This window comes from Macrotis lagotis, chromosome 8, assembly GCF_037893015.1.
Source record: "Macrotis lagotis isolate mMagLag1 chromosome 8, bilby.v1.9.chrom.fasta, whole genome shotgun sequence".
Taxonomy (NCBI): domain Eukaryota; kingdom Metazoa; phylum Chordata; class Mammalia; order Peramelemorphia; family Peramelidae; genus Macrotis; species Macrotis lagotis.
The window spans coordinates 24,253,339-24,277,456 of record NC_133665.1 but is presented as its reverse complement, the minus strand read 5'-3'; the positions used below and the strand labels follow the sequence as shown (position 1 = coordinate 24,277,456).

The 24,118-nt window shown below is 36.7% G+C and overlaps 1 protein-coding gene across 1 annotated transcript in view; it reads left to right on the top strand.

Moving 5' to 3' along the window:
* DMRT1 (doublesex and mab-3 related transcription factor 1) overlaps positions 1-24,118 on the top strand; it is a 122,619-nt gene that overhangs the window by 30,328 nt on the left and 68,173 nt on the right. The window contains exon 3 of the mRNA XM_074196516.1: positions 22,198-22,481. Coding sequence (XP_074052617.1) covers positions 22,198-22,481 — 284 coding nt within the window. The remainder of the gene's footprint in view (positions 1-22,197; positions 22,482-24,118) is intronic.

The window sequence follows — 24,118 nt, the reverse complement described above, 5'->3', positions numbered from 1 at the left end:
TATCTTAGTAGAAGTATGCTTATGCTTTTGAGCTCAGATAATAACTTTTGCCTCCTAGGGTTTTTCTTCTTTGTCTTTTTTTGGCTAAGTCTTTTTCTCCTTGATATTCATATCAGTATTGTTCCTGTTAGCAGGATAAACCTTGAGAAACATTGAAGTTGGCATTTGATGTATTTGTGGATCATGCCAACCACTGCCCAGACTTGGCAAATGTCTTCCAGAAGATAGGACTTACAACTCTGTAATTTTTTTTTTTTTTGTAGAATTAACATGATACCGCTGACCTCCGTATAAGTTACAAGATGTACTGGACCAGCAGATTTTTCTAAGATTGCAAGAGATCTGTTTGAGAAGTACTGAGTTGAGATTGCTATGAATGCTCACTTTCTAGTGGTGATAGAGCATAAGAGAAGAAGGTTAATTTTTCAAGGGACTTGGTTGTTTCTCCATTGTTCAATAAAGGAAATTATAAGATGAGAAAAAGCTATTTGAAATTGATTTCTTGGCTATAATTACCTTTATGTTTTCTTTTTAGATTTCTAAAATGGCATTTAACAGTACGTGACTGGTCCTAAGTGTAATTATTTGAGTGAAAACTTGATGAGCCTTTGAGACCCCAGACTTAATGATTTATTAACAAAATCTGGTTGCTCAAAACTGTATTGTTAAAGATTTAGTTAAAAGTGAGGTCTCACAGAATTACAGAATCATGAAAGTTGAGAATTGGCAAAGATCTCTAATGACCAGTTCATTCACAAAAGGAGTGACAAGGGCTATCCATCCTTTGCCTGAAGACCTCCCAAGAAGGAGAAGCCCTTTATCTTTTTTTTAGGTTTTTTTTTGTCAGGCAAACAGGGTTAAGTGGCTTGCCCAAGGCCACACAGGCCACACAGCTAGGTAATTATTAAGTGTCTGAGACCGGATTTGAACCCAGGTACTCCTGACTCCAGGGCCGGTGCTTTATCCACTGTGCCACCTAGCCGTCCCCAGCCCTTTATCTCTTGAAGCAGCCCATGACATATGGGGACCCAACATATTGTTAGAAAGTTTGTTTTTTCTTTTTTTTTTAATCATAAGCCTACATTTTCCCTTTTGCAAATTACAGACATTGATCCTCTGTGGCCCTTATCAAACCTATCCCTTCTCCATATGACAGATTTTCAGATCTTTGAAGATATCTATTATATCCTGCACCTCCTAGTCTTTTCTTTTTTCAGACTGATCATATCCTTCTCCTTCAACCAGTCTTTAAATGACATTGACTCAAAGCCCTCTACCTTCCTCTGGAAAACTCTCTGGTTATCAATGTCCTATTTAAATTATTTCACCCAGAGCTGAACATGATGCTACAGATGAGGACTGACAAGGAACTATGCCTCATAATGCAGCCTATGATTTCTTTAGCCTTTTTTGGGGGACAGCCATTATCTCATATATGAATCATTGAATTTGCAATTCACTGAACCCTCAGATAGGTTTTTTTTTGTTTTTTTCAAGGCAGTGGGGTTAAGTGACCTGCCCAAGATCACATGGCTAGGTAATTATCTGAGGTCAAATTGGAATTCAGGTCCTCCTGACTCCAGAGCTGATGTTCTATCCACTGCACTGCCTCTCATATAGGTTTTATTTTATTTTATTTTATTTAGTTTTTGCAAGGCAATGGGGTTAAGTGTCTGAGGCCGGATTTGAACTCAGATACTCCTGACTCCAGGGCCGGTGCTCTATCCACTGTGCTACCTAGCCACCCCCTCTCCTTCCCTGTCTTGCACTTGTGAAGTTGATTTTTTTAATCAAGTCTTAATGGTTTTATTTTATCTCTACTGAATTTGATCTTATTAGGTTTGACTCAATTCTTTAGCTTCTGAAGATGTTTGATTCTGTCATCCACTGTGCTAGTCATCCCTCCTAACCTATGCTTCAAATGATGTTTTTCATTGTCAATCAGGCTGTCAATAGTTTTTTTTTTAAGTGTCTATGATTACAGGCACTTAAATTATTGTTTTTAATAGGGCATTTGGGTTTATTGGTTAACTATATAGTACAGTAGATAGATCACTACATCTGGAGGCAGGAACATTACTCTTTGAGTTCATATCTGGCCACTTATGAACTATGAGACCCTGGGTAAACCAGTTTCTTCATCTGAGCTGTAGAAGGAAATGGAAGACTACTCCTGTATCTTTATTAAGAAAACCTCAGAATCAGACATGACTGAAAAGCAACTGAATGAGAGATTATTAAGACACTAAGAATAAAAAGAAAGAAATCAATCTCTTCCCTCTTACATTCTTATTAAGGGAAACATGTACAAATTTAAGTGCTTATAAAATTGACAAAGTAAATATGAATAATTTTTATTTGTTTTAGTTTTTTAGACACATATGATGCTCCTAATACATAGACATAGGATTTCAGGTTCTTCCCATTTCCCTCCCCCTTCCCCCCCCAGGTATTTGTGACAGATGGCTTTGGATTGTGTCACCCTTCCTTTCATCTCTGGTTCCCTCTTGGCAGTCAGTGCCATGAGGTTGCAAGATGGTGACCATGGTTAGTGGTGGCCTGGGATCAGAGCCAAGCAACGGGATAGAAATTAAATCCTTGATCCCATTGTTCAGGGTTTTATTCAGCCTTTGACAAGAGTTATTGCTGCACCAAGCCATCTTTAGGCAGGAGTCAAGTTTGATATTTGAAAAAACCCAGCATCTTGGCTAGTAATGATTTAGTATAACTATTTGAATCTTAGCAGTACTTGACCCATTATAAAACTTTAAGACATGAAACTTTGTTAAAAAAAATACTTTGGGAGGGTGGCTCGGTGGTGCAGTGGAAAGAGCACAGCCCTGGAATCAGGAGGACCTGAGTTCAAATTCGGATTTAGACACTTAATAATTACCTAGCTGTGTGGCCTTGGGCAAGCCACTTAACCCCATTGCCTTGCAAAAAACACAAACAAATACTTTGGTTATATGTGCCTCGATTAAATATAGTTAGTAGAGAAGAGATGAGTATAAAGCTAGATAAAATTGGAACCAGTGTTACTGATAGCCTGAGAATAGAGCCAAGTGGTAGTCATTTTTCTTTTTAAATTGGAAGCAGGAAGATGGAATAACCCTCTGTCCTTAGTGGGACACTCTACTTAGTTTTGACACTCTACTAGCCCAGGAACCACAGGATGTAATTGCAGAAAATCAGGGGCAGATAACAAAATATTAAACATCTTTATAGCTAATAGGCATGACTTGACATCTTTCATATGGCACTTAATGTAAAGTTTTCCTTGATTGAACTGGAATGGATGAAGGTGAATGAATGACCATTCCCCTGATGGCTTTTAAAAAAGCTAAGCTCCCAGCAGCAGGTGAGACAGAAACCAGCTCCTGTGAGGGAATTACTCTGAAATAGCTACCTCCTAACCCCCATTAACCATGGTATTTCCTAGGGGAGATATTCGCTCTAGGAGAAGAGAAGGCTTAGTTGAGATGCATCTAGCAGGGAATAGAGTCAGTCATGGACAAATTGAGGCAATATTTCCAAAGCAGGGAATTGACTTTAGCACACTGAGTTGAATGACAAAGAGGAGTGGTCCCTCTGGGTCTCCTAATCTTACTCCCCCCCCCCCCCCCACAGAAGGTAATCTGCCAGTCTTTACATTGTTTCCCTGGTATACATTGATCCAAATTGAATGTGATGAGAGGGAAGTCCTATCATTAAGGAAGAAACATAAAGTAAAAGAGATAGCAAGATCAGACAATAAGATAACAGTCCCCCCCCCCCCCCAAATTAAAGGTAATAGTCCTTGGTCTTTGTTCAAACTCCACAGTTCTTTTCTCTGGATACAGACGGTATTCCTCATTGCAGATAGCCCCAAATTGTCCCTGATTGTTGTACTGATGGAATGAGCAAGTCCATCAAGGTTGATCACCACCACCCCCATGTTGCTGTTAGGGTGTACAATGTTTTTCTGGTTCTGCTCATCTTGCTCAGCTTCAGTTCATGCAAACCCCCCAGGCTTCCCTGAATTCCCATGCTTCCTGGTTTGTAATGTAACAATAGTGCAGCATGACATACATATACCACAGTTTGCTAAGCCATTCCCTGATTGAAGGCCATTTACTTGATTTCCAATTCTTTGCCACTACAAACAGGGCTGCTATGAATATTTTTGTACAAGTGATGTTTTTACCCTTTATCATCATCTCTTCAGGGTATAGGCCCAGTAGTGGTATTGATGGACCAAAGGGTATGCACATTCTTGTTGCTTTTTGGGCATAGTTCCAGACTGCTCTCCAGAAAGGTTGGATGAGTTCACAGCTCCAACAGTGTATTAGTGTCCCAGATTTCCCACAACCCTTCCAACAATGGTCATTGTCCTTTCTGGTCATATTGGCCAGTCTGAGAGATGTGAGGTGGGTATCTCAGAGATGCTTTAATTTGCATTTATCTAATAAGTAGTGATTTTCATATGACTGTGGATTGCTTTGATATCATCTGTAAATTGCCTTTGCATATCTTTTAATCATTTGTTAATTGGGGAATAGCTTTTTTTTTTCAAAAAAATTTTGACTCAGTTCTCTGTATATTTTAGAAATGAGGTCTTTGTCAGAAATACTGAGATTGTAAAGATTGTAGTTTACTACATTCCTTTTGATCTTGGTTACAGTGGTTTTTGTCTGTGCAAAACCTTTTTAATTTAATGTAATCAAAATCATCCAGTTTGTTTTTAGTGATGTTTGTTCTCCATCTTTTCCGTGGTCATAAACTGCCTCCCTTTCCATAGATCTGACAGGTAAACTACTCCTTGACCTTCTAATTTGCTTATAGTATTGTTTTTTTATGTCTAAGTCCTGTAAACATTTGTATCTTGGTAAAGGGTGTTAGGTGTTGGTCTAATCTAAGTTTCTTCCATACTAACATTAACTAAAGTTTTAAACTGCCACTCTACTTTTTACTTCTCATTCTGTCTGAAACAACATCATAAAACTTCCTAGCTTCTGATTTGCTTCTTGTTAGAAGTAGATGCTATCAACATTTCTATTGATCTCATGCTTGGCTTTTGAGCCCTGGTTGATTTCATCTTTTTCTGTTTCTTGCCCAATAAATGATAAAATCATAAAGCATTTAGTAGACACTTTAAAAAAAGTTCTAAAGCTTAAGTCTAAAGGCCCTTATGGAAGATTAGTCTTGTTCACACTTTCATAATTCCCATTGTTCTCATTGAAATGTTTTTATGTCTTTCCTTTCTCTTAGTTTGATGCTTTGATTGGATCTGGGATCTCCTTAATGTAAATACCCTTCCAGGAATACAGATAGCAGCCTATCTGTTCCCCCTCATCCTGTATGTAATTCTTGTTCATTTCCTCTCCAGTTTACTTTTATCTTAAAGAATTTGTTAGACAATTTCTAGGGAAATGTGTTACGGCTCTCATTCTCACCATATTATTTTAGTTAAATTCATTTGTTCGAAGCTAGTTGAATGAAAGCAATTTTCCTATGATTGAGATTTAGTTTAGCCTTCACCCTAACACCATAAATAATTTGGATGAATTTGTCTTCTTCACTACTGCTGCCCTTCCTCTGTGGATTTTAGTGGAATACTATTTGCTATCTTTTTATACTGAGACTATACAGAAATAAACTGATTGCCCTAAATATATAAATAGTAATTCTATAAACTTTTGCTTAGCAGAATCTTTTTTTTTTAGTTGTTTTCTTTTTGCAAGGTAATGGGGTTAAGTGGCTTGCCCAAGGCCACACGGCTAGGTAATTATTAAATGTCTGAGTCCGGATTTGAACCCAGGTACTCCTGACTCCAGGGCTGGTGCTGTATCCACTGTGCCACCTAGCGGCCCTAGTAGAATCTTTAAGTTGGATCCCAGAGATTTCGGCACCATTTTTACATCCCATTACAGTCTTTTTTGAGTCTTATTTTTATTGATCTTTTTTAATGGGTATACTGCTATTTACTTACCATTTGCTCAGTTTAGCAAGAAGTTCTAGGGAAATCTTTTCTTTCCATAATACCTGTCCCAGCAATGGAGAAGTGTATGATGTCAAAGAAGTACTGGATCTGAATTTTGAATCCTTCTCTTGATTATAATCTGGGTCTTAGCTTTCACATTTATAAAATGGGGATGGTTAGAATATGTTACTTTCCATAAGAAGGTCTTTGTGAGACTTAAATAAGGTAATGTGTGTAAGACTTGAATTGTTATTATTACTGAGCTGAGTGACACTCCAAAAGATTTGTGAAATATTCTAAATTCCACTTGGGCAGAATTCACAACATCTGCAAATACTTCTATTTTAATGAGATATCAAAGAGTATCATTGGACTGATAAATGTTTCTAAAGTACCTTTAGTTTGTTAGAGGAAAAAGTACCATATTTTTTCAGTCATTTCTATAGTATTCATCAGATCTCAGATTTTGGGTGATTAATCTGTTAAGAATAGAATCTGTTAAAGAAAGCACTTATTGAGAAATAATCTGTTATTAATGACAGTCTGCTAAGGAAGAATCTTATTAAGAACAGATTCTAAATTCTATTACATTTGCAAGTAGGAAAGCTTAAACTTTTGACCTTTTTGATCTTAAACTAAGGAGGGTTTAAAATTATTCTTCCTCAGCTTTCAACCTCAGCTTTCCTCTTTTCATTTTGGATTAGTATTTAAATTTACAATTATTATTGTGACTACACTTGAGTAGATTGACAGTTAGACTTTACTCAAAAGTCTAATAGTGGTTCCCTATTATTTTAAAATATATTAATTTAGATATATAAATATATTATGAATATATATTGTACGTATATGTGTGTATATGTAAATATACACCCATATTCGTTTAAAAAATATAAACCAAAACTTTCTATTTCAGACCCACTTTCACAGGCTGCTTCCAGTCTTGTTTCAAACTGATACTCCAACCAAACTGGAGCTGTTCATTGATCTTGCTCTGCTCGCTCTGCTCAATATACATGAAACCATTGTTTCCTGTAACAATGATGAACTTGACTTAATGTGTCTGTGAATAGTGATTTTATGCAAACCACTCAGACCAGGGTGTTTCAGGCTAGGAAAATAGTGTAATGATGTGCATCTCTTGCTTTCCTTTAGTTGTTTGGGTTCTACTTTTGGTTTCAGACTCCTATCTCCATCTCTGTAAGAAATTTAACCAAAGTTTGGCAGCTTCAGTTGGATTTACACTGCAACTTCTGCTTCTCTTCTAGTTCTCTTGCCTTTTTTTTTCTTCAAGGCAATGGGGTTAAGTGACTTGCTAAAGGCCATACACCTAGCTAATTATTAAGTGTCTGAGGCCAGATTTGAACTCAGGTCCTCCTGACTCCAGGGCCAGTGCCCTATCTATTTATTACTCCACCTAGGTGCCCCAAGTTCTTTTGTCATGATCCTCAGAACTTCTTTCCTGGGTCCTCCTTCTTTTAGGTTACTTCCATATTTTGGAACATTGTTTTAGAAAGGGTTCCCAACCCAATATCCTTCTTCCCAGCTCCCTCCTCCAGCCTTCCTTTATCCATGTTTGCTGCTGCCAAATGTGAGTTACTTGAACATAAGGACCGGTTTGTTTGTATTTGTATTCTTGAGTCTTAGCCCAGTTCAGGTACTTTGTAAGCCCTTAGCTTAATAATTGTTTTATCTAGCCTTGAGCTTTTGATAAATGTATTGACCACTCTGATTTGCTCCTATGGCCTTCTTTTGCTTCTTTTTCCCCTCAGAATCTGAGGAAATAATGATAAGCATTAAAATTTTCTCACAGGATCTTTCTTGCCATTTGAAGGAAACTAGGTCCAAGAAATAGTATTTTTTTTGGGGGGGGGAAATGTTCTAGTCAAAATGTCCAGTAGTCAAAGAGAGATCTCTCTTAGAAGTTCAAACATAGATTTCAATCTGAAAGGGGACTCAGAGGTCTGGTGTTTTCCATTTACAGGTAACAAAACAGTTTTCCAGAGGTTGTCAATTGTTGAAGATCATCTGTAATATGGGAGGGTTAGATTCAATGTTCTCTGAATTCTCTTTTGACTCTAAAAACAAGATGCTAATTAACTATTTTTGATACAGGCAGAAGTAAACATAAATCAGACTTCATCCTCCCCTTCTTTCTCAATATAGAGAGGTAGCTAGGGGTCGATGGATAGTACCCTGTATCTGTAGTCAGAAAGATCCCAGTTCAGATCCAGCCCTGACCCCAGACACTTGAATAGCTTTGTGACCCTGCCTGCCTCAGTTTCCTCTAATAATAAGATCTACCTTTCAAGGTTGTTGTGAATATAAAATGAGATAATCGTAAAGCATGTATATATGTGCACATAACTTGTAAGTAAATATATACATGATTTGTGTATAAATATATCTATATGTAAATTCTTAAAATATATGCATGCATCAATAAATACTAGCTATTATTATTGTGTGGTTTAAGTTCAAAGATAAAAAAATAAATTTAGCCTTTGATTTCAAACTTCCTTGTCCTTCCAATTTTGTTTTTTTTAAATCTATAAAATAAATATTGTTTTTGTGATTAGAATTTTATCTCCTCTCTGTAACCATTATCTTTTTTTAGTAGAAGTGCTGTTAGATAATGATGTAACCAGTAGACAAAGGAAAGGAAGAAGGGAAGGAGAGAGATACAGATCTTCCTTGAGAGGCTTTCTGAATTAATTGAAAGTTAATTATGTTTTATTTTTGCTTTTACCTTAAGAGTGGGCTGCAACAGGTGGAATAAATAATTCTGGAAGTAGAATAGAAGTTTTTCTTTATTAAATGTTTATTATTTTCTAAATACTGAGAATATCAAGAGAAAAATCAAGCTGTTCCATGACCTCATCAATCACATTCTGCTTGATGAAGACAACACTTAGAGGAATATTGATGATGTTCATGCCCATTTAGTTTGTGGCAGTTAGAGTTAGGTTCTGACGTGGAAGGTTGCAGGGCAAATGGCAAGTTCCCAATAACTTTGTTAGGCCAGATAGATGATCTTCTTTCCAGAGGAAAATGGGTTCAAGGATCAGAGAGGCTTTGAAATATTTCCAATAGAAGTAGGCATCAGCATCCATCTGATGTTGAGCATCCTCTACCTTGTTGGAGCTGGCCAGTGGGTAGTGGAGGTTGATAGGGGACAGAAAAGGTTTGTGACTCCGTGATACTGGTCTGTCTTTTGATCATCCATTGTTGGACTGGGGTAGGGGAGAAAGTCTCCAGCTCTACCTCCCTGAGGTGTAGTAGCTGCTGCTGCTGCTGGCTTAAGGCCTGGCCTTCCAGGAAGGAGGTAGGTGATTTGGAATCCTCCTGACTAAATTATGTATTGTAGGATCCCATAGAGTACCTGTAATAAATCATGCTATACCTGTTAGACAATTTGCTGGCAGCTTTTGTCCATGCATTGAAAAGCAGTAAAGGTCAAAAAAGCTTCCTTCACAAATTTGATAAGATGGTGCAGTGAGCTGTAACGGCATAAAGTTCCAGAGGTCATAGACCAGGCTAGGAGAAATAATTATGCATGGTAATGGGTAATTACAGATAATGGCCTTTTGAGGGGTGGCAGAAAATACACAGCCCCACAGTCTTACCTAGAATGAACACTGAATAGCACATTAACTTTATGACAAGCTAAAAGTTCAGCACTGGAACAACAGCAGCCAAAAAATAAAATTTCTTTCTTGCTTACGGGGAAATATTATGGAGTTCTGCATTTCAAAGACAGAATTGGGTGATAGGAAGAGGTGGTGAAGAGAGGGGGGAAATTATTAAAAAAGTATATTTGTTGGAGGCATTGTCAACATTATCCCTACCCTAGTGCTTTGAATTTGAATTAAAAAAAATAAAAATGGGGTTTGGAGGTTGGATTTATTTGACATTTACAGTAACTCTGTCCTGATTGTCTGTGGAGAGAAACATATTGTTCCCACATTTTCTGATTATGACTTTAGGGAGTGATATCACACCAACTTCCTTCAAGGCTACTGTCTGACCTCAGAGAAGGCCAGGAATTGAATAAACATAGCTGAGCAATAAAACAAGGGATCCAGCCCATTTCCATGACCACCTGAGCTGGGCAAGAATGTGGGATTGAAGTCTGACCTTTTTGCAGTTTCCAAATTGTAATATTGTGAGTCCAATGCCTGGTACAGGGTCAACATAATAAATGCTTATTGATTGACTTAATCTTGTCCAAGTTCTCTGATAAATTTGCCAGTGGGAGGTCAACTCCATATGTTAGATGCTTTCCTCACTTTTTCTTGTCATCTTGAAGATGCCAGCAGAATCCAAGAGCAATCCATTGGTCACCCTCATAATCTCTCACCAGTTTTGATCGGTACATCTTTTTGATTTATTTATTTTTTATGATTTTCTATAATTCTTACTTGTAATGCTTTGAAGTCTGTCCCCCCCACCTCTTCATTTTCCTGAGTGATGCTTATTTTCCATTCTAAAGACCTTGTAGTTATTTTTATAGAATTTCAGTCATACAACGGTATTGGTAGAATATTGATATTAAAAAAATGCTTCCTTATTTTAAGAAGTTCAGAATCATGAACAACTTTGCAGTGCAGTTCCCCAAGACATGCTAGTCCTTTCCCTCCTTGTTCAATTCTGGACCTAATTTACTATTACACAATAGATCTGGACATCTGCAGATACAATAATACTATAGATATTATATCTTTTCAGAAAATTCAAATAAAAATTGTCCCATGTCTTGGTACAATGATATGTATATATATATATATATATATATATATATATACATATATATATTTATATATTAAAATTCAGCTAATACATATAAAATGTGTATTTATATGGAAGGGGCAGCTAGGTCGTGCAATGGATAAAACATTTGGTCTATAGTCAGGAAGACTCATCTTCCTGAGTTCAAATGTTACCTCAGGTTTTTTTTAAAATTTTTTTGCAAGGCAATGGGGTTACGTGACTTGCCCAAGGTCACACAGCTAGGTAATTATGTGTCTGAGACCGGATTTGAACTCAGGTCCTCCTGACTCCAGGGCCAGTCCTCTAGCTGCCGCCTGACCTCAAATTCTTACTAAGCTGTGTGATTCTAGACAGGTTCCTTTCCTATTGGCCTCTGTTTCCTCATCTGTAAAGTGAGCTAAAGAAGGAAATGGCAAACCACACCAGTTTCTCTGCCAAGGAAACTATGAATGGAATCATGAAGAGTGAGATTCAAGTGGAAGTGACTGAACAACAACAAATATTTTTATGCACTAATGAACAGTGTATATTTTATAGAGATGAGAAAGGTATATGAGTTTAGATATAATGCCTTCTTAATTGATTCTGGAGAAGAGTGTTGGATAATTATTACTTATCCATGATCTTGATTTCTTCCATTTTTTTGATGCATAAGAACTGGAGGAGGAATCATAATTTTCCTTTTCCCCATTGATATTTCTTGATCACTGTATTGAAATGTTCTTTAGTATTTCTGAATGATCTTCCATTAGAAAGGAGGACAAAAATATACCAAAGACATATTCTTACCCTGTTATAATTGCTTTTCTCTCTGACTCTGGCTTCCTTATATTCTCATTTCTCTAGTTTTTTCTAGTTATTAGCCTTACTATGTTAATGTATATCTTGGGACCAATGTACTTTATATTCTTCTGTTACTCAAACAGCAGAAGGAAGGAGGAGGAGAAAATATTCTGATACTCCCTACATATAATTTTCTTGGTTAGTTATAGCAGATGCAGGGGGTAAAAGTTCGGGGAGGAGTTTTATGGAAACTCGAATGTTATAGAAAATGTTCTTTTTCAGAGATGAGACCTGCATATAAGCAGATGCAGTGGTGAAAAGTTGGGGGAGGAGTTTTATGGAAACTCGAATGTTATAGAAAATGCTCTTTTATGGAGATGAAACCTGCATATTGTATTTTGAAAGCCACTATAATTTTTCTCTTTACTTCTTTTTATCTTCTCTCTCTCTCTCTCTCTCTCTCTCTCTCTCTCTCTCTCTCTCTCTCTCTCTCTCTCTCTCTCTCTCCCCCCCCCCCTTGTTTCTCCTATCCCGTTCCTTCTCTCCCTTTTCTTGTCTGTCTCCCTCCTTCTTTCTACCTTCCTTTTCTCTTCTCACTGTCTCTCCCCCAAGCTGGGGCCTGGTCCTTCTGATGATCTGTCTAGAATCTTTGGTCTACTCTGTTTCTGACCTGAGCTAAATTATCATCCTTGGACCATTTCCCTGGCCCCCATCAGGGACTTAGTGTGGACACTCAGAGAACTCTAGTCCTACTGCAGCTCTGAGCTCTCTGACTTCTAAGGTAATTACAAGGGTGTATTTCTGTGCTTTCAGTGTGATAATAGATATTAATTCTTAATTTAACATTTAAAAGATCTGTAATTTTTAAGGGGGTGCACTCCTCTGCCCAATAAAGAACCCAGCCCTTCTGCAGCTTTTAAGTTGGTCTTTGAGACTTGCTGTGGTTATAAAAACTGTTACCCTGAGAACAGTTCGGTGATGAGTCTCTCTTCAGTTAGCTGACCTGGTCCTTTTCCAATGCCATGTAATCCATCACCAGCTTGGTAGAACTTTTTCCTCTCCTCCTAGACCTAACTAGTTGATTAATTCTATAGTCTCCACTTCTGCAACACCTCCTACAAACTGAGCCTTGTCCAGTAAGAAAGAAATCTAAGAAAAGTAATCGTTTCCGTGTCATGAGAAGGAATAGCAATTATTTCTATGGGTGCTACTCTTACTATTCATTTCAGAAATGGTATCTACTTTTTTGAGTTTTTTCACTGAATCCATGTGAATTCATCTAGGTAGTCATATTTTCTCAAAGAGGACAAATGTGAGAAATTTTATAAGGGAACATGGTGAACATAGGAGTGAGAATATAATGCAATATATATACCCTTCCACCCAATAGAGAGGAGGAAGGAGTTTATTTCATTTAAGACAAATTCGGTTTTAGGGAATGTCATATCTTTTAAAATTTTCAATCATTGAATAAAAATATAAACATTTTCCATCTCCCAAGGAAAAATCTTTCCTTTCCACCAGTGCCTTCATGTTTGTCAATGATGAGGGACTGCTTCAGCCATGGATTTTTATTAAAAAGTCTACAAACTTTTAAAAAATACATACATACATACATACATACATACATACATACATATATATATATATAGATCAATAGAGTTGTTTTCCATTGTAATCCTACATATTATATCTATTTAAAAATATTTTTGAGGAGGCACTCTAATGACTACCAAAAGGTAGAGGGTGGAGAGAAAGGTGGTACACAGAAAGGATAAGAATCCCAGGCCTAGGCTGATGGACTAAGTGGATTAATGACTTAAAAATGTCCTACCTTCTCCTTGCACGGTGGTGGTGGTGGTGTTTTTCAGTTGTTTTTCAGTCATGTTCAACTCTTTATTGACCCCATTTCAACCTTTCTCAGCAAAGATATTGGAGTGGTTTGTCATTTTACAGTTCATTGAGATAACTGAAGCAAACATGATTGGGTAAAAACTTGCTCAGTGCCACACAGCTATTAAATATCAGAGGCAAGATTTGAACTCAGAAAGATAGTCTTCCTGACTCCAGACCCAGCATTTTATTGATTGTACCACCTAACTGTCCCAGGGCTTATTAGAATTAATATTAATATTAACTAATAATATTAATATTATTAACCATTGCTTATTCTTCACTTCATTGTTTCAGTGATACTTCTTAGCTTCACAGATTTCTACCTTTCTTCATGAAACCTTTCCGTTAGCATCTTCCTTGCCACTTACCTCTTACTTTATCATTTTAACATGTAGTATTTCAAATTTTTCTTCACTATTTTGTTGTCCCAAGAGAGTTTTTCAGCTTTCCAATTAATGCTGTTTTTTTTGCCAAATAAATGTTCCTTCTCTTTGAAGGTCTTTCATTTTGTTCCTATCATTATCTCTTTTTTATGTATCCCCCACACTTTCCAGCTTGACTTACTTTGTTCTAGTTATACACAATGGCCCTGGACCTTCTTTGATACCAGAAACCTCTCTTAGATATTCTTCTTTAACATGTTTCAAGCCCTGGATGAAGATTTACCTTTTTTAAATCCATCTCAGGTCCTTTTTCTTCTTTAGAGACTGTCTTTGATGATCATCTCTGCAAAGCCCTGACCTAACTATTTTAGAAAGATAAAGGAATGGAAATTATAGGAATATGGATAAACTAGTCTGGCTGTACCTCCTAAAGAAAAGAGAGAATTTCACCTTTTCACTTGTTTGCTTGTTTTTCAATCCTGTCTGACTCTTCATGAAGCCATTTGGGATTTTTTTTGGCAGAGATCCCGGAGTGCTTTGCCATTTGCCTTCTCTAGATCATTTTTCAGTTGAAGAAAACAGGCAAACTGGGTAAAGTGACTTAACAGGGTTACAGCTAATGTGAGGCTAGAATTGAACTTGGAAAAATAAGTCTTCCCTACTTTATCCATTGTGCTATCTAACTGACCCAATTCTACTTGTAGGGAAGGAGAAAAGCAAGCTAGCTACTCATGTGATTTCATTAGTACATAAAGATGGCACAACTGACCCTACTGGGGTAAGATGTGCTCTTTGAATCGTTTTTCTAATAGTGATGATGGATTACAATGAGCCTTCTGCTCTTTATTGTCCAGTCTCCCTTGTACAAAATTACAGTTATCTGTTAATGATGTGGAACAATAGGTTCATTTATCATTTATCAATCTCTTGTATGTCTACATCTCGTTTCTTTAAGGAGACCAACCAATTCTTTACTACTAGGATTTCTTTAATATCTGGGAATTGTATGTATGTTGGAGAGATTTCAGGATGTCACCCTCATACAGTAGGATTTACTTTTCTTTTTTTAAATTTTTATTTAAGGCAGTAGGGTTAAGTGACTTGCCCAAGGCCACACAGCTAGACAATTATTAAGCGTCTGAGGCCAAATTTGAACTCCGGTCCTCCTGACTCACCTAGCTGCCTCCTCCCCCCTTTTGAGTAAGAGCACTAGTAAAAGCCCTTCTTTGATGCCTCATTGTGATGAGAACCAGGGGATGCTGGTTCTCAAAGTCTGTATACAAGCTGTCTTAGGATCACCTAGCTGAGTTCTTTAAGAACCTATCCATCAATGGATCATAGATTCAGAGGCAGGACGGATTTTCAAGAGGGAAGCAATATGGAAGAGTGAGCAACAGAGATTAAAATCAGAGAACTTAGTTCAAATATCACCTCTGATACCTGATGCCTGTGTGACTGTGGGCCAGGTCACTTATCCTTTCTGGGTCTCAGTTTCCCCATCTATAAAATGAGAGGTTAGACTAACTGATCTCTGAAGTTCTGTCCAGTTCTAAATTTATGCTCCTATACCTAGATGAGGTCTGGGCTCCTTTGAGCTCTGATAACATGGTCCTGTGACCTCATTTTACAAATTTATACTTCTGTTACCTGAAAAATAAAAGAGCTAAAGTTGGAGAGAGCCTCATCATCAAGCTGACTTCTAGTTAATGAACTTTTTGGTCACAATTACTTTCAGAGACAATCTCCAAGCACTAGAGGACTTTCAGTCTATGTTAATGGAGGTATTCCTCACAATGATGACATCACTGGTCTTAAAGCTGTGTGTGTGTGTGTGTGTGTGTGTGTGTGTGTGTGTGTGTGTGTGTGTATGTATGTCATTTAGCCTGTATTCCCCACAATGGAGGCATCCTGAAAATGGCTTCTTGAATTACCTAGATTTTTGTGTATCTCTGTGTTGTTGGACTCCCCTTTTCTATTTGGGGACACAGTATTTTACCCAGATAGAATTGGGTAGAACCAAAAACTCATTAAGCCAACATTAAACCAATAAACAATGGTATAAATGAGAAGCTTTTCAGCATATTCAAATATTCACTCCCATGTGGCATGCCAAGAAATGCCATGGGGGCATTTCATTATTATCTTCAGGCTCAAATACAAACCTTGCCCCTTGTCACCCCCAGCCTCAACCATCAACTTCCATGAACAAGACATTCTGTTTCTTGACTTTAGATATTTTCTTTGATTGATCCCTATTCCTTGTGTGGAAGCCCTCCTTCCTTATTTCTGTCTACTGACTCTCTTAAGTCAGTAGCTAAAATCTCCCCTCCTACAGTAAATCTTACCCAAATCTCCCTGAAAATTTCCTCTATTAGTTATATCCTATTTATCCCAGGGATTGCTTGTCTATATGAAGCTTGTCTGAATTGTGAGCTTCTCTAGGTCAGGGACTATCTTACCTTTCTTTTTCTCCAGAGAGCTTATAACATAGTTAACCATAGCATAGCTGACACATGGTAGGTAATAAATGCTTATGGACTGTGATTGAAAGAAGTAAGGTCTACTTTTACCCTGGATCCCCCCACCCACCCATAGCAACACCATATTGTTGAGAACATAGTATATGCTTATTAAATTAATGTTAGTTGGTAACAACTTAACCTGCAGATCTAGGATTCATTGCTCCCACTTCTAAATATGAATCCTTCTAACAAAGATTTTAATAAAATGGGGAAAAAAGTTCAGCAAGACTAATGAACATATCATCCATGACTGAGAATATATTCCATATCCATAGTCTCCAACATCTGTACAAAGAGTACATAAAGCTACATTTTTTTCAACTCATGTCTGGGGCCAGTGTACCAATTCAGGGATTTCTTTTTGTTGGCTTTGTTGTATTCACTGTATATTATTTTCCCAATTTTTACTTCATTCTATATTAAATTCATAAAAATCTCCCTGTGCGTTTCTAAACTTTCTGTATTAATTATTTTCTATGATGATGCTTGTCCTTCATTCTCAAAGGACATCAGGGAGGTGAGGCCATGGTATGCATGTGGATTTGAGTGAGGAGGTTGCTGTGCTAAATTACCAGCCTCACTTGCTCAATCTGGAGTCATCTGGGTCGTGAGGCCAGATATGCATCAGGACAACTGGAGATGGTCCTGAATGGGAGGGTTAAGTGACTTACCCAAGGTCACACAGCTAACAAGTGTCAGGTCTTTGAGGTCAGATTTGAACTCGGATCCTTCTGTCTTGACTACAGGGCTGGTTCTCTACTCATTGCACTGTTCTCTATTATATCATCATTTTCATGTATTTACAGTATTTTAGCCCAGTCAAAGGGCATCTCCTATGTCTCTAGTACTTTGCTATCACTGAAAGTTAATAAGTTAGTTTTCCATGACTCTTGCTTACCTTTGGGCAGTTAAGAGAAGAGTGAAAGTGAGAGTGGGGGACATAGGACAGACCAGCATTGGGCATTTATTTGTCTTGTTAAAATAGCCCTATTTTTATATGTACTTTTTTAGGAAATCGCTTAAATTGTGTCATTTGGTAGATCTGATTTTAAGGAATTAAATAGACAAATTTGACAGCTCCTCCAAGGTTTGACTACTCCTAGAATCTTTTTGTAGGGAGGGGAAAAAAAATAAAAGAAAACAGCCAACCAACCACATACCTTAAAATGAATTACCGGTTAACTGCTATTAATATGCCATAGACCTGAAGACCAGCATTCAACACTGAAAGATCAATAATGGTATTTTTCATGTGTGGATATTGATCTTTCTATGAATGAGTGAATCATATTTCACCCTGTATATATTAGTGTGGAAAAAAAAGTAGCAGGTACTTGTGAGTGCTATGAAAAAAACTGAAAATGTTTACTGAGGAAGTTTTTGAGTTCCCATATTAGATTACCAAATATTAAAGTCTGTAATTGCTACTATCTTGCACATAATTCTGAGAAAGGATAGGAGAGGATGCTTCATTTTTTTTAGTTCAGGCTCATTGCTGTCAGTAGTTATTTTGATACTTCTTTCTTTACAAATTGGGTTTGGTTACAACACAGAATTTAGGTATTTCACCAAATACAAATCCTAAAATAGTTATTGTACAGTAATTCTGAAAATGATTAATCAACCTTGGAAAGCATTGTATTTTCTAAGGACCAAGATTGGTATTCTTCGATTTTCTGGTTTGGTATTTTTTTCCCCTTAAATGTGGAGCTGTGAGGCTAACTTGGTTCCTAGAACATCATGAAATGGAATCCACCCTAAAGATTTCCTACAGTGTGTTTAAGTTAGTTACTCTTTCAGTATGCCTTTTTAGACTCATACACTAAGATGGACTATGTATTTTAAAAGACTGTTAATGTGGATTTTCTTTCATATGCCAAACTGGGGTTGATAGATTTGTAGTTCTGTGAATAGAAGTAAAGCAAAAGATGACAAAAATTGCTAGAGTTAGATATGAAGAAATAAATGTTGACTTTTCAAATGGAAATATAGGCTGTCTGGTGAAAAGGAATATCCCTTTTTAAAAGCAGTGGCTATTTATGCATAGGAAAAGTATATTTATACTTTTTAAACTTGTGCCCCATATTGGCGAAGTTTGTGCTAAAATCTTACTGCAACTTAACATCTATTGTACCCTTATGCTCAAATTTTAGCTTTACCTATAAAGTTAAAGTCTTCTGGATAGCATCTTCTCTGATTAAATAAATCTTACTATTTACTCTTTTGCATCCTGTGAAAGAAACCAAGAGAAGGCATTTTTACCCCCTAGATCATTACTTTTGCATTATTTTAAGAGAATCAAGTATTTTGGGCATGCAGTAGGTTTCAGGGAATAGTTGCACAGTAAGTAGAAAAGGGCAGTGGTGGAATGAACACTGGCCTTAGAATCAGCAATATCCGAATCAATCTCCATGAGTTCAAATCCAATCTCAGACTGTTAGGACCCTGGACAAGTCACTAAAGTTCAGAGAGATTTTGTCCTGCCCACTGTCACACAGTTAAAAAGTGTCAGAGATGGGAACTGAAATCAGAGTTCCCCATCTGTAAACTAAAGGAGAAGGAAATGACAAGCAATTCCAGGATATTTGCCAGAAAACCCCAAAATGGGATCAGAGTGTCTGAAATGACTGAACCACAATGAGAGTTGAGAAGGATGAAGGAAGAAGTTGGGCATCTTTCCTGAAAACATTTCCTCAAGGTATTAATAGTAAAATGTGATTATTTTCTTTTAAAGTGAATTCTTAGAACCTCAGATGCATAAATGCTTTATGGTGGCTCTTCCTTTCCATTCATCTTGCTACCACTGTAGTGTAAGAGATGTTTGTTTATTTTGTGTTTTTATTCACATGTCTTCCCTATTTCAAAGGCATCTTATATTATGCTCTAGAATCTAGTATTTACTTCACATCTGATACTCTGGATTAGCTGTCCTGCAATACCCTCTCCCCATGTCTCCCTTTAGAGCATTAGTATCTATCAGTGGATCACGTTGAATCCAGGACAACGTTCAAACTCTATCTGACCTTCAAATCCTTTCACAGTTTGATTGCATTTCCTTTTTTTAAATTTTCCTTCAATTTCAAATATACTGTTTCCATGATTACCCCCGAGTAGATGTTTTTTTCCATATTATTGTTTTTCCACTGTGACTGTGAACCTAACTTCTTGTAAATGATCTTGAAAAAAAAAGAAACTTTATAAGCAGGGAAAACTGTGTGTATGAGGTATATTTTGGTTAAAACTAATATTTTTCTCCCTTTGATCATGCCAAAATATAAAGTTGATTAAGTTAAGGGGGGGGGTAAAAACATTTATCCTACAATGCATTCCATTAAGGTTTTCTTAAAATACATTTATTTATGGTATTAAAGAATATACTGAAAAACACTTTTCTAATCTCAAGTATAAATTAACCTTTCCCCTATGCCCCACCATGACCTTCATGACCACCATAGTTGCTCTCTGAGGTCCTGTGGTCCTTTTTCTCTGATCATTCATGGCACCTGTATACTGGCATCTTGGACAGTTTTCTATATATATGTCTCATTTACCATAACTAGATTATGAACTCCTGGAGGGCAGGGAGCAAATTATATACTTCATAACACCGAGCAGAATATATTAACCCATGATAGGCAAGGAGTGAATGCTTTTCCAGTTGATTGAACAAAGAAAATCTTTATCCAATAAATCATTTAAAGATTTTATACATGCAGATATACATATAAACTTATATAAACACATACACATATAGAAGATACATATATTGGGCAGGCAAATGGCACAGTGGATGGGGTATTGGGCCTGGAGTCATGAAGACTCATCTTCCAGAGTGCAAATCTGATCTCAGACACTAAGTATGTGACTGAACAAGTCCCTTAATATAGCTTGCCTCAGTTTCCTCATCTGTAAAATGGTAAACTACTCCAGGATCTTTGCCAAGAAAATTCCAAATTGAAGAGTTGGAGATGACTCAAAAATATACATATGTGTGTATGTATGTCATGTGTTTGTATGCTTCCTGCTCTTTTGGATTATTCACAGTTGGGCTCCCTCCTCCATTAGTGAGAATAATTAGGACATCACACATTTTATGTAGAGATTTGAGGGCAGGAGGAGATGACAAACTGATTTGGATGGTGAGTGTATGGAAAGTTTCTCATCTATATATATACAAACATATATGTATATATACACACACACACACATACATACACTGTATAAATTGTATAAAGGCAATGGAACGATTTAGATACCAAAGTAACTTGTTATTTACATAGTAGAACTAATTTGATTGATTCCATTTGTAATCTCAATAGAGTTACAAGGGGGAAAAAGAGTTATCGGTAGTCTTGGTAATATTTAGACTTGTTGACATAGGATGGTTTTTGGAGTATCTTGTTATTTTTACTTCACAGTCAGAGCATATATGGTCATGTTTCGGTGGATACTTAATTCTTCTTGATAATGATAACATGAAGCAGCCACCTTCACATAAGGGTTAGAAGTCTTATTTAACTTTTTGAATTTTTAAATTACCATTTGTTTTATTAGATATGTCCATCTCCCCCAGATGGATTGAGTTGGATTTCTGATTTTGTCAGGAATTGTTCTATTGTTTATTTAAGTCATGGAGTGAAGTAGGGTTTGATTGCTAACAGTACTTAGGTAATGAATCACTGGACTTAGAGATAGCAGAAATCTGATTTCAGTTCCCATCTTTGACACTTTCTAACTGTGTGACAGTGGGCCGGACAAAATCTCTCTGAACTTTAGTCTTCTCATCTGTAAAATGACAATAATAATATATACCATTCAAGTAAAATTAAATGATATATAAAACTCTCTTTACAAACCTTAAATATGATGCATATATCAACTATTATTATTTTCCTTAATAAAATATGAAGAAATGGGGGAATTAATAGGAAATTTAGAAAAATAATGGTGGTTTCATTCAGATGCTGCCAAACAAATAATTTCTTTGAGTTTATGTGTAGCCTTCTGCTTATTGCTTGGTAAGGAATTTGTAGATAAATTTTTTTCTATTTTTATTGGTAAAATGAGAGAGAACTGAAGTTAATGTGACTGCTGCCATTAGTTGGTGCGAGGAGAAATGTGAAACCAGAGTAAGGTTCTTTGTAGCTCACATTCTAACATTATTCTTTACCTGATACCTTGGTAAGTCTTTAAATGCCCTCATAAGGGCAGTGAAGTTTTATTCTAGTGTATTCTCTATAAGAATGAAAAATGGGCAAATGAAGAAGTCGTATGCAGTTAATTATCAGAAGATTAGCTGAGGGAGTCCAGAGAAAGTTGACTTTCCCTAGGAAAGGCAATGGAACTTTTTGTATGCCCACAATGGGAGAAAATGAAATGTACAGCTCTCATACACTGAGAAGAGATGGGAGCAGGAGGAGATGATAAGAAATTGTAATTTCTTGCCTCATTAATTAGAGAAAGGAAAAAAGTAAAGGAAAACAAAATTTAGAAAGGGCTTAGTAATGTGTTTTCAGGAATGTTATGTGGGATTGGTGAATACAAATTAAGAGAATATATAAAAAAAACATATTGATTGGTTATATATGTCTCAAAACCAGAAGATCGAGAAAGTTGACAAACTGGCCTATTTGTGGCCTCATTCACTTTGATAGATGTCCTGCTTTTGTAGAACTTTAGGCCAGATGTCCCAGCTTCTGAAGGAAATAGCATCAGGACTGTGACTGGAAGTTAAGTACACAATATTTACCTTGATTTTAAGCCACTGATTTGTAACTATTTTAGAATTGTAGCATTCTGTTTCTTCTTGTCTGTTTAAAAAAATCACTTCAACTTAATCATTGCACATAATTTTTATGTCTTTATTTTCTTTATTTTTCTATAGAGGGTCGGATGGTCATTCAAGACATCCCGTCGGTCACCAGCAGAGGGCACCTGGAGAACACATCTGACCTGGTCTCAGATTCCACCTACTATGGCAGTTTTTACCAGCCCTCTCTGTTTCCGTACTACAATAATCTGTACAACTACCCACAGTATTCGATGGCCTTGGCTGCTGATTCCTCTTCTGGTGATATGGGGAGCACACTTGGGGGATCCCCAGTGAAAAACAGCCTTCGGAGCCTACCAGCAACTTATGTGTCTGGCCAGTCAGGAAATCAGTGGCAGGTACTGTATTAACCAGGAGGGTGAACAGAGCATATTGTACACTCCCTTCTTCTTGCCCCCTTCCACACACAGTACAACAAATCAATCTCTCAGCAAGAGTTGGTAACTTAATTTTTAAAAATAATTATTTTGATATAATTTTTTTAGTAACCCCATGCGTTTTATTTAATGCATTTAAAAATGGTATTTGGGGAAAGGGTCAGGCTTCCTTAGACTGCCAAAGGGGGTACATGATACAGAAGGCTTGAGGTAGAATTTTATGTTATGCCTTAATGTCTTGATTCTTAATTTGTATTTTAAATTTCCACTTTTCTAATCTTCTAAAAGTTGTTTGTCCATTTAAGTGGTAAATTTTCTCAGCAAGAAGAAACTCACCAGATCACCCTCACTTCTGTTTTCATGTGATCAAGGGACTTTGATTAGGCATCTTCAGATATGCTTTGAATGGCATTTAAGTTAGGTATATAACTTAGGGAAAGTCACTTTGACGTTTTCTTCATCTGTAAAATTACTAGACTAGGTGGGGTCTGTAGAGATTTCAAAGCATCCTTGAACTTGATTGGGGGGAAATTATCTCCTTACTTTCACTTAACCTCTAACTGAAATTTAGCATTTGAAATTTACTCTACTGTAAGCAATAAATTTTATTCTGAGAAGGGGTCCTGGATTCATTGGACTACCAGAAGGGTCTTTGACACAAAAAAGGTTAAGATCCTCTGACTTTGATAGATGAACTACTAAACTTTTTTTCTCAGTTTAGAATACCATATAAATTCTCTGAGTTTTCTTCCTTGGGAGGATGAACATAGGAAATGAAGATGTGCATGGGGGGCCAGGAGAAAAGAACCAGGACAAGAACATGCTATTTTTGGGAATAAATTCCATTCAAGTAAACAAACCTTTATGATATACATAACAGTACTGAAAGTTAATTTCTTACATTTAAAACAAGATTGTGGTTTTATTTTATTTTGGGGGGGTGGAGGTAGGGACCATTTGAGTCATCCATATTTGTGATTTCATTGGTCTGAAAAAGCTCTCTGGTATTTGAAACTCCTACCAATGAATATTTGCAATTCATCTGTTGCTTATAGTATTAGGGAGTTGTCTTGAGAATTTCTGTAGCCAGGAAGGATCAGAAGGAAGACTTGAACTCAGTTCTTCCAAGCTCTGAGGTTGGTGCTTTTCATACCAAACAACCAGTTCTTAACTTTTTGGTATGAGGACCCCTTTATACTCTTAAAAATGACTGAACACCTTCAAAAGAGCTCTTCTTTATGTGGGTACCATCAGTATTCACCATAGTAGAAGTTAAATGTTTTGCCTATGTGCTAAAAATGCAGCTTCTTTAAAGATCTTAAAAAATGGAAAGTATACTTAAAAACAACTTGAAGCATTAAGGCATTGGCACCCTTCCCCCCAAAATGCAATAAGTTTTAAATTTATTCTTACATTTGTATGGCTTAGTTCTTTTCTTTAGAAATTTCTGTATTTACTAATCCATTCAGCATTTTTTTTCTGTTTATTATGTTCTGTTTTTCTGCACAGTGTTAGCTATGTTTAGGGTACTATGGCTTTTTTTATTACACTAAAGAAACTCCAAGGTTTTAAAGAAAAGGCGGGGAAGAATAATAATA